This window comes from Diplotaxodon limnothrissa, linkage group LG2, assembly GCF_057381915.1.
Source record: "Diplotaxodon limnothrissa isolate DT_005_m linkage group LG2, D_limnothrissa_male_GT1.1, whole genome shotgun sequence".
NCBI classification, from domain to species: domain Eukaryota; kingdom Metazoa; phylum Chordata; class Actinopteri; order Cichliformes; family Cichlidae; genus Diplotaxodon; species Diplotaxodon limnothrissa.
This window is the reverse complement of record NC_140597.1, coordinates 4,317,615-4,328,580: the sequence shown is the minus strand read 5'-3', so window position 1 is coordinate 4,328,580 and position 10,966 is coordinate 4,317,615. Positions and strand designations below refer to the sequence as shown.

General features: G+C 37.7%; 1 protein-coding gene across 1 annotated transcript; it reads left to right on the top strand.

Annotated features, from left to right (window-relative positions):
- Positions 1 to 2,344: 2,344 nt before the first annotated feature.
- On the top strand, positions 2,345 to 9,226 carry rnf212 (ring finger protein 212). Its single transcript, XM_085365900.1, has 12 exons — positions 2,345 to 2,465; positions 3,067 to 3,128; positions 3,261 to 3,335; positions 3,507 to 3,563; positions 3,729 to 3,787; positions 3,867 to 3,926; positions 4,484 to 4,548; positions 6,221 to 6,278; positions 7,338 to 7,380; positions 7,550 to 7,595; positions 8,156 to 8,225; positions 9,118 to 9,226. Exons 1-12 carry the CDS (start codon positions 2,345 to 2,347, stop codon positions 9,224 to 9,226), a joined length of 825 nt encoding a protein of 274 aa, XP_085222026.1.
- Positions 9,227 to 10,966: the final 1,740 nt, after the last annotated feature.

The following is a 10,966-nucleotide window of genomic DNA, read 5'->3' as shown; positions in this document are numbered from 1 at the left end:
TGAACAACTTTGACCAGCCTCATTGTTTTTACTTTTATTTCACATACCTGTACCAGTGAAGTTTGAGTGCTCTAGGGCTATAATGCTTAATAAAAAGGCCAGTTTTTACCAAACAGCTGGTGCGATGCTCTAGAGTATGGTGTTTAAGACTATTGTATATACAGTTGTGGTATGAAGTACATACATTCGTCATGGGCATGAAGTTGTGGTGATCTGGGGTTTTAGTGATTTCTGTGAACTGTGGAATGACTGTGCAGCACACATTTTTAATGATTATAATCAAAAATTGGGTGCTCAAGTTTCAATCTATTTTGGATTTCACAGGGTCACAATTATACATGTTGGATCAAATATATACATATACCCCGAATCATATTTGATTAGCAAGAAACCTTCTCAAATTGCATCCGCCACTTTTAGTAGCCATGAAGTTATAATTTTGGCTGGCTATTTCACCACTCTACTTGGCTAAATTGGTAGGTGTCTTGTAGATCGATTGCTTTCTTGGCAAAGATCCAGCTTTTAGGCATAGTTCACAAATTTTCAATAACGTTGAGGTCAGGGCTTTGGGAAGGCCACTCCAGAGACCTAATATTAGCCTGCTTTATCAATTCCAAAACCAGTTTTGATGTGTTTGGGATCACTGTCCTGTTCTAACACCCAATTGCATTCAACCATCTAGTTGCTGATTTGAGGTAAAGTTGAAGAATTTGGAGGTAGGCCTTCTTCTTCATTATTTTACCCACTTTGTGCAATGTACCAGTACCACTGACAGCAAAACAGACCCAGAACATGAGGCTACCACCTCATGCTTGTTAGCTGGTAGTGTTCTTAGTTAGAGTCAGGGCTTCTTTCTTGGTTGGCATTCTCTCAATGCATGGCGATATAAAACTCGCTTCACTGTTGACAGTGACACTAGTCTTCCAGCAGTTTCCAGTTCGTGGCAGGCTTGATCCTCATTCCCCCGGTTGTTCCTCAACATCCTAACCAATTTTCTTTCATGACAGTTTGTGTCTTCTTTCAGAAGAAAGAAAAAGTGGTGAAACATCCAAATAACATTTGTACAATTGTTTGAACTGATGATCTTGGAAACTCCAGTTGTTTAGAAATCATTTCCAAAGATCTTCCCAACTTGCGTAAATCTACAATTCTCATGTTTAAATCTGAGTTCCTTGGACTTTCTCATTGGTCAATCTAATCAGTGGTGTCAATCAAATCGTTTTTATGCTAAAAAGAGAAACTAGCAGTTGTAGTTAATCATGATCACAAAAGTTAACTGGCCTTGGTCTTGTCAAGTTAAAATACAGCATAAAACATTTAGCACCGTTTATTAAAGCACTTAAATGAATGTGGACATATATTTGAGCCTGCATGTTTTCTCTTGATGTCGTGGATTACAGAAAATCCTAAATAAATAAATAAAATCAAGATTTGGGTGCATAGAGCTTGAAAGTATTTAAAGATGTATGCTTTTCACTCTGGAAAAAGAACAGTTCAAAGACATGATTAAAAGTCCAAAGTTACCATGACATTCATGACCACGATGAATGCATGTAAACTTCTGAGCACAACTGTATCCTTTGCAAATTAAAATGTGAAAAAATTGCATAAAAACTTGGAATGGTGCTTGCAAAATTGTTTTTTTGTTTTTTGCAATGTTTTTTGTTGAATAAAGTATTGTTTGAGGCATTAGGTCATTGTAATCTTTGATTTGTGTGACATTAACTCAATATAATCGTTTATATTACTGCAATTTTGCCCTAAATAAGGTGAAAATCATAGACAGCAATTAGGAAAATATACACAATGTTTACAAAGGTTGAATGTGTTATAATTAGGTACCATGATTTTAGAAAATATAAGCTAATAGCATAAGAATCATCATGTGATTATGATGCATTTCACTCATAGCTTACCTGGTGTTCAAATGTCCAACAGGCATAATCTTAAATAGGTATTTACAGGTTTTCAGCAATTTTAGTTAGAAGTTGGACAAACAGCTTCAACAACAATTGACCATCAGCGAAAAGGTGAAGTTACCTTTATTATAAGCAGTGAGGACATATATTATCCATTAATGACTCTGGGAGTAGGACAGAGCTAATATAAGCTAAATTAGCCTTTAGCTTCACTGCAGTTATCTAATAAACCTTAATGAAATATGGCTGTAAAAACGAACTATATATAGAAGATATGCAGCAACAATTTTAATACACATGTGTAAATAAGAGTTAGAAGACCGTTTAGCTAAATCTGCTAATTCATAAACGTAATTTAGCAAAGAACGTTAGCTAAATTAGCTCATTAACTCCTCACCTAATCTTGTTTTCCTGCAGGTTTTGAAATGGCTTCCTGGGTTTGCTGCAATTCCTGCTTTCTTCCTCAAAGTGCCGACCGCAAACTGGCGGTCACAAGCTGTGGCCATGTCATCTGTAGTGGTTGTTATCAGAGAGGTTATCAGAGAGGTACATAAACAGTTTTGTTGCGAACACAGTCAAAACAATCACTGTTTGGAATACCTGCATATATTTAAGCACCAAGTCTACAGCCTTCCTACTCCCCAGCAAATGAAAGTATGATTAGACAGGGACATCTGTTGGGCTCTAAGTGATATTGCAGAGCTGATTATTTATTTTTTGCACTGAGTGTTGCATGTTTCTAAGTTGTCTCTAAAGGAAAGGATCTCCCTAGAGGTCTATGTTTAAAATAGATTAAATATCAGTGTTAGAGATTGTTATATTATAAAGAAAACCAGTGATTCTCTGTGATTATATGTTTCATTCAAAAATTGAGAGTGAAATTACACCATTCACCAATGGATGGTACTCCTGGAGGTCCTTTAATCACTATTCATTAGCCCTGGAGTTGTTCATGATTGGTCTCACCTTAATCAGACTATTGACTTTGTCTGTCTCCCGTGGTTAGACAAACCCATTTAACTGATTTTGTTTCACAGACAGAAACCCTTGATGTCAATTTTCAGTCCTTCCATGTCTTCCTATCCTTGCGAGCCAGCATTATATTCTTGACTTTGTAATTTTGGTTTAAATATAATCTTTCTTTCAGGCCAACCAGGCAGCTGTTATATCTGCAACGCTAAATGCCAACTGTCACCACTGTCTGACAAAGTAAGCACTCTTTTCTCATGAAATTCCCAGGTAACTGTGGGTGTTGGGGTGGGATAGCCACATTAATAATCAGACTGTTAAAAGTTGAATATTCTGCTGTCATTAGAGTTATGTTAAATGTGCTCGTTTCAGAGCAGCCCTGGTGTGAAGGCCCTTTTCTCAAACATCAAGGTGGTGGCAGCCAAGCACTTAACGGAAATCAGCCAAGTTCAGTCATTTTCTTGCTTCATATAAACACCTATAATCCGATTGTATATCTCCAGTGACCTGTAAACAATTGTGCTGTATAGCATTTAAATATATCCAAAAGATGGAGATTTAAATGCAATAGTGTAATGCAGAACTTGCAAAAACAGCACTTATTCTGCATTTTCCCAGGTTATAAAGTACCAGGAAAAACATCAAAAGAGGCTCTTCACTCACTACGAGCAAAGGGTGATATTTTTCTTATTATTTCTTTGCCTTAAAATTGTACTTTTCAATCAGTCTGCAACATTTAACTCATCTACCACACTGGCTGTCTAGCTCTGAAGACAACAGTAACTGAAACAGATGCTTATGCCACCTAGTGTACCAAACTCATCAATTAATCACTTGCAGAATGAAAAGCTGGAGGAGGCAGTAGTGAGGATGAAGCAAGAAATGCAGCAGATGACAAAGTAAGTTAAATTAGATTTGAAATAAGCTGCAGTTTGTGAAAAGATGGAAGGGTTTCTTATTTATTTTTCCAATTAACAGGAAGCTGAATGAACAGAGTGCCTACATTGCTAAGCTGGAAAATGCACTAAAGCTTCAGAGGTACAACACTGAATAGATAGTTAACCCAATGTGTAATTGTCAGTTTCTGCCTGCTAAAGCCAGTTATTGCTCCCCTAATTCTTATTTTATGTTTTATTTTGATTAACAAATGTCTGGCTAAATTCCCTGTGCTGTAGATTTGAATACCATTTTTTAGGGTTTTGCATCAATAATAATGATGTTAAGGTAAAATAAAATTTAAAAAGTAGTAAATAATGATTAGTGGAGGCAGTTAAAAGCCTGTGATTAAAGACTTTTACAACCAACTGGTTGTTCTTCCGCACCGTTCACTAGGTGTCACTCCTGGCACATCTATGGTTCAACTATAGTAATGCTTTAGTGTTTCCATGGGCATGTTGAAATGAATTCAGCAATAAAAATACAGACTTCTAGTCTGTGTAGAATAATCTATAAAAGTACTACAGCTCCATTCATCTCTTATGTCTTAATCCACTCTGATTTCATGCAGAAACGCCATCATCTGCTATCTTAGTGTAGGTTTCAGCAGGTGCGCTTTGTGTAAGTGATTAACATTATTTATTACTCCTGTTACTCAGTACCAAAGCTTCATCTGGGCACCATATGAGCCATAGTTCCCAAAGCCCACATGGACATAAACCAGGTAAACTATCTCTTATTGTATTGGCAACTGTAATGATCTGTTTTTTGATGACGCCTGACAAACTATGCAGACATACTGTGTACCATTAACAATTTTTATTACTAATTCTGTCCTATGCAAGAATTGTATATGTGCACTCACTGTCCACTTCACAGATATACCTGTTCAACTGCTTGTTAACATTAATATCTACTCAGCTAGTCATGTAGCAGCAATTCAGTGCATTTAGTCATGTACACGTGGACGGGACAACCTGATGTTCAAATTGAGCATCAGAATGCGGAAGAAAATTGATTTAAATGACTTTGAACGTGGCGTGGTTGTTGGTGTCAGATGGGTAAAGAAAATATCCAGTGAGAGGGAGTTCTCTATTGCTGATAGCTGAGGTCAGAGGATAAGACTGCTGTGAGCTGATAGGAGGGCAGCAAAAGAACATCTCTGAATGGATAACACATTTGATCTTAAACACCACACTCCACTCCTGTCAGTTAAGAATAGGAGGGTGAGTTTACAGCTCCCATGGGCTCACCAAAACTGGACAATACTAGTGGTAGGGGTCAAAATTTCTCATAAATAAGCAGGGATCTACCCTTCCATGTGTCAACAGTTCAGGCTGGCGGTGGTGTGATGGTCCGGGGGGGATTTCTTGGTATAATTTGAACAGAATACAATGCCTTTTATTGTCACTATACACATGTACAGTGAGATACAAAGTGTCTTTATTCAGTGCAGACACGTGGGAAAAGAAAGGGGGGTGAGGTACACAGTTCTGTAGCACTACAGTATGTACATATGAACAGTATCCACAAGTAAGAACTCTGCAAATATACAAACTGGGGGAAAAATAGTGTTATATATTTACAGTGTGGGTTATAGCCCGTAAATTAAGTATTGCACAGAGGTGATGGTAGTTGTGTAGTCTGTGTATAGAGGGAAGTCTTTGGATTGGGGAGTGGAACTGTGTTGTATGAGTGAGTTCAGGGTGGCCGGTTAATGCCAATTGTTTAAACACCACAGTCTGCCTGAGGATTGTTGATATTATTGATGTCCAGCACAATAATGTGCCATGCACAAAACTCAAACCGATTTCTTTAACATGAGTTTACTGTAAATTGGCTCCACAATCACCAGATCTCAATCCAGCAGTGCGCCTCTTGAATGTAATGGAATAAAAGAGTTTCACGGATCTGCAGATAACAAATCTACAACAACTGTGTGATGTCGTCATTTCATTATGAATCAAAATCTCTTAGGAATGTTTCCAGCACCCTGTTGAATGTGTGTTATGAAGAATTAAGACAGTTCTGAAGGCAAAAGAGGGTCCAATCATTAACAGCATGGTGTACCTAACAAAGTGACTTTTTTAGTTATTATACAACACATGGTTTGTTTATTTTATACACTTTGTTAATGCTACAGTCAATGAAGCAGATAAAACATCTGTTATTAGAATTAATTATAATAAAAGATTATATTTATTTAAATCTATGAGTGCTTGTTGCAAAAAAAAAAACCATGCACAAAGACCAGAAACTTTTGTAACCTTATTACTTTTAGACTGTAAAACAACCATCTAAGTGGTTCATTTTATGAATAACTAAATAATGTCTGTCACTAAGCATACAGCATGTTTTAAGTTACTTTAAATTTTGCTCCTTCTTTTTCGTCTAAGTCTTACAGATACCATATAACTCTGTGTCCCTCTCACGACACTCTTCAGCTACTAATGTGTGAGTATAGTCTCTGTCTACTATTTCACAATTTTCCTTAATAGCGCTGACCTTCTCCTTCTGCTCATTTTTGATTAATACTCTCTTCATTCTATCTCATGCTGCTAATTTTTCTTCTTTGGCCTATATTATTCTCTTACTATACCTCAGGCTTCAGAGAGAGAGAGAAAGTAGGAGGTAGTTCACAGCACAAACATGTTATATCCTGGCTTCACTACTGATGTCTTATGTTAGCTTTCGTTGCCGTGAGCTTTGCCCTGCCCTGCGGCTATCCACACACCTGAATAAGCTGATCTTTGCTTGGGTTTAATCAGGAAAACGTACTGGGTTTCCTACACAGTACTGACACAGGACTGATTGAGTGTCAGAATTTAATAGTATTATTGTTATTTTATCCACTGAGACACTGGCTTTAAAAGATGGAGAGCGGATATAAATGTCATTTCCTGCAGGGTCGATTCAGCCGCTGGCACTTTAGTCGCTGATAGATGTCTTTCTGCTTTGCTGGGTGGCAACGCGGGTGAAGTGGTGCCATTATAATATAAATTTGGTCTCAAATTAATTTGATCTTGCTTAAAGTATCACAGAGTGAATGATTTATATTTTGAAAATCCCCCAACTCAAATAATCTGTGTTTTCTCTCACAAGTACAGTAAACTACACACAAGAGTCATGATTTTGGTAAAAATAAAATGTGAATGATATAATTTTTGAAGTTCATTTACAGTTTTTCTTCTACAGTTTAGTGTAGAATTAATAAAGGATTTAATAAATTATCTAAAACTGTTTAAAATGCGTATAGAACATAGAAGGTCAGATTTATTTCACTACATTATACCATGTTTTCTTGTATTCATTTGTACATGAATTTTTGCAAAATTTCTGCAACGTCCACTGTTCACTAAGGATGTGTCAGTGTTTTACTATTGAAAAAATAAATACTAATGTAACTTTAAATGTTGTCCTATTAAAGAAAAATCGAAAGCATTCAGGTATCGGTGCACTGTTAAAAACACTGAAGCCAACAGAACTAATGAAGTGTGCCTTCCTGTCTGGCAGCACTGAAAACATGGAGGTGGATCAAAGGAGCCTGTTCTGGAAAGTAAGTCCCAGTTACTTCGCTCGCTGTCTATCATTGTTATGAATGAGATTCTGTCGAGATTACACAGCATCCTGACATTGACTTTAAGGCTTTGGTATATTATGATGGAAAGTATTAAGCAAATAAAACATTGTGATTTGTGCTGTTTCTCTGTGAATCTGTCTTTCAGCCTAACTCTGGCTCATTTATCAGAGCTTCACAAGATGGATGGACTGGTATGTGCTTTCTACTGCCTGTTATGCAGCTACTGGTTTTGGTTTTAACTAATGGAAGAGGTGTCATCTGTGTCAGATATTTCCATTTGCTGGAAATGCTGTCATTGTACACTTGTGTTTATTGCTATTTTGAGACTTAGAAACTGATGATTTGACCACCTATAGTAAATAAATCAATAGAGATAAATAAGGTGACAGTCCTTTAGTTGCTCTTCCTTTATCACTTTAGACATTGTAGATATCTACTATACCTACATAGCAGTTTAGTTCAGGACATACGCTAATATACAAGAGGATCATTTTGTAACCATCAGTGGATTGATTATGCTATTAAAAATACTTTTTACAGAAGATTTGATTGATGGTTACTGCAAGATAAGGATGAGCTGTGTCATTAATTATAGACCTAACTGCTGCAGAGGCGCGTGTACAAGCTTTAGGTGTTTTGCCTGGTTTGTTGGTAGCAACATCTGTGCAAGTTTGATGCAAATTACTCTGGAATTACTTTTATCTGACTTGTGTTAAGGATTAACCATGGTTTTATCTTGTGTGATGTGCAGGCACCATGCCTCACAGATCGTCCAACCCAAACATGTCAGCCAGTCACGCCGCATGCTCAGCCACAGTGAGGTAACAAGTTTAATTCATTAAATACATCAAAACAATATCATAGGCAGCATGGTGATGTAGTGATTAGCGGTGTTATCTCACAGCAAGCAGGCTAGTGGTTGGAATCTCCGGTGTGGCTGGGGCCACTGTTCTGTGTAGATTTTATATCCTGTGAGCCTTTCTGATGTTTTTTTCACTGATTAGTTTTGTTTTTTGTGTATTCGTTTGGGAAAGAAAAGTCTGATAATCTTCTGCTAGTTTAAAAAACACTTCAAAACGTCTCAGGTTTTCCTACGTTTATTGCTGGTGCTGATCATTTGTGTGCTTTTCATTTTGTAGAACAGTTCATTTGTTTCAAGAAAAACATGCGGTGTCATGACTGTGTGAGCTATTTATTTGTGGACACAATTTCAGAACACACAAAACGGCAGGAGTAAACTCAAAATGAGCATTTAATTCTCATAGTCTAAAAATACACAGGAACAAACAGATAAGCCAGCGAATGAACAACTCTAAGGATTACTAGGAGATACAGCGTCACTGTCAAACTCAGAGTGCCGAGGTACTGTGGAGAGCTACACACAGCTATGAGGGATAATGAATAAACAGAGACAGAGACAATATATATAGAAACAACAGATAACAAGGGGAGCGGTAACAGGTGAGTATAGAGCTGAAACCAACTCAAACATGGGTCATCCAGAAGAAACTTTAACTCAAAACGCAGAGAACATGTAGAAATCTCACTACTGTGAAATTTGTGTTGATTCTGCCCCACATAAAACACAACAAGAAAACTGCATCAATGAGAGCGTAAAAAAAAGAGGTTACATTTAATGACATGTAGTGTATCCAATTATGCCTCGTTGTTGTTACAGTAGATTAACAGTTTGCCTCTCTTATCGTCTCCCAGGCGTTTTCAAGGAGGACCTTTTACCCCAGACGTGTCATTCGGCCAGAGTTCTGGATGGAAGTCTCCAATCTTTAGACCACCGTCCTCCTCCAGGCACTCCATGTCCTAACTGGTCTACCACCTCCTTAATAAACACACACGAAAACTGTCATGAGGTCTCTAGATGAAGTACGCCTAGCTAAAATGAGTCACCACCCGGTTTATATGTTGGTTTCACTCACACACCTGTGAATTCACAGACACAATTAAATGTATTTAGCTTAAAGCCAAGATTTGTTCTTATGTACATTGATTACAAACCTAAAATTTAAGTTTGGTAAATTGTGTTCAATCTACAAATTCAATAAACAGATGATAAGATAACACTGTGGCTTGTTGCTGATTGAAATGGTTTCAATGTTTTCTATTTTTGACAGAGTTTTAGCTCACACCAAACTTTGGCGTTCTGGTGAAATCTGGTACACTTTTATATTAATGACTGGTTTGTAGTCAAAGGTCAGAATATTCAGGCCAAATTACTTTGAGTAATCCAGTGGAGAAAGGCCTCAGCCCACAAAGTCTTACAAGCTTTTAGCTAAAGGCACAATCTGACATGACGTTTTCTTTGCCCGCTGGATTTAACATTGGAAACACAAACCTCATATCTGTTACAAAGCAAATGCAAGTGAAGGCGAAGAAAAGTGTAGCCGCGTAGAAACACGATATCACCTGAAGTCATCTCAGCACGGAAAAGCTTACGCAGTGAAGCGGGTGGCGAGGACGCTTGATGTGTTCAGACAGGTCAATTCTGTCTTTGAAAAGCTGTGTTTTCACCTCTATTGTTCCCGGCTGTCAGGGTGGAGAATGGTGTCTATTCAGGAGGGCTCAGGTGGGACTGTGTGTGTGTGTTCTGGGTCTGTGCACGCTATGTTCAGGCACTTGCATTTGGGTGTGTGCTCGTTTGTAAAGTAAGAGAATTGTAGGCCTGATCCTCTTCTTCGCTTCAGTGGGATTTGAAGACGTTTCCTGTTTTTTAAGGTCCACTTAGAGGGAAATGGCTCCCCAGGGCATGTTCAGCTGTCGTGGTGTCACACATTGACAGCTAGAAGACTAAATCAAAATAATCACTACCTTATGGGCGCACACAAATAAACACACACAAAAACCAGGTGAACTCTTGTGCTATTAAGCTCAAGAAACTTCAATAAGTGTTATACTGTTTAATGTGTGTAAGTTTATTACAATTTTTCTATAATTTCTTTTTCTCTCTCTCTTGGTCTCTCTTTGACTTTCTCTGTTGCACTCACACACACCTCTGCATGGCTCCAGGCTGTACAAATGAGCTGTGCCACTTCAGAGAGCTAAAGAAAACTATTCTGATGTCAGTGGTAATTATTCAGCAGCATGTTCCCACAGCTTGTCCACCCCTCCCTCTCTCAGTCTCTCTATCTTCACTCTCCTGTTTGTGTGTGTGTGTGTGTGTGTGTGTGTGTGTGTGTGTGTGTGTGTGTGTGTGTGTGTGTGTGTGTGTGTGTGAGAGAAGGAAAAAGCTTCTCACTTGATCTGATCCAGACTTCACACTTTGTCACTCAGTATTTCAGTCTTATAACTTTGGTGTGGTAAGTGTAATCCCCTGTAGGCAAGACAAGACATGAACTAAATGATTTCACATTTGAATTATTTGTCTTAGTGAGGTGCAGAGAACTTGCTTCTATATAAAGTCGAATCACTTTTAGTGTCGAAGATGTAATTTGAAAAGCAAAGAAATGTAATGAAAGTGTTTGAGTGAACAAGTATTGACAAAGTTTTATCATTCAAATTTTGCATTTACTTTTATAGATCATAAATGATTTACCTCATATACTGTTTA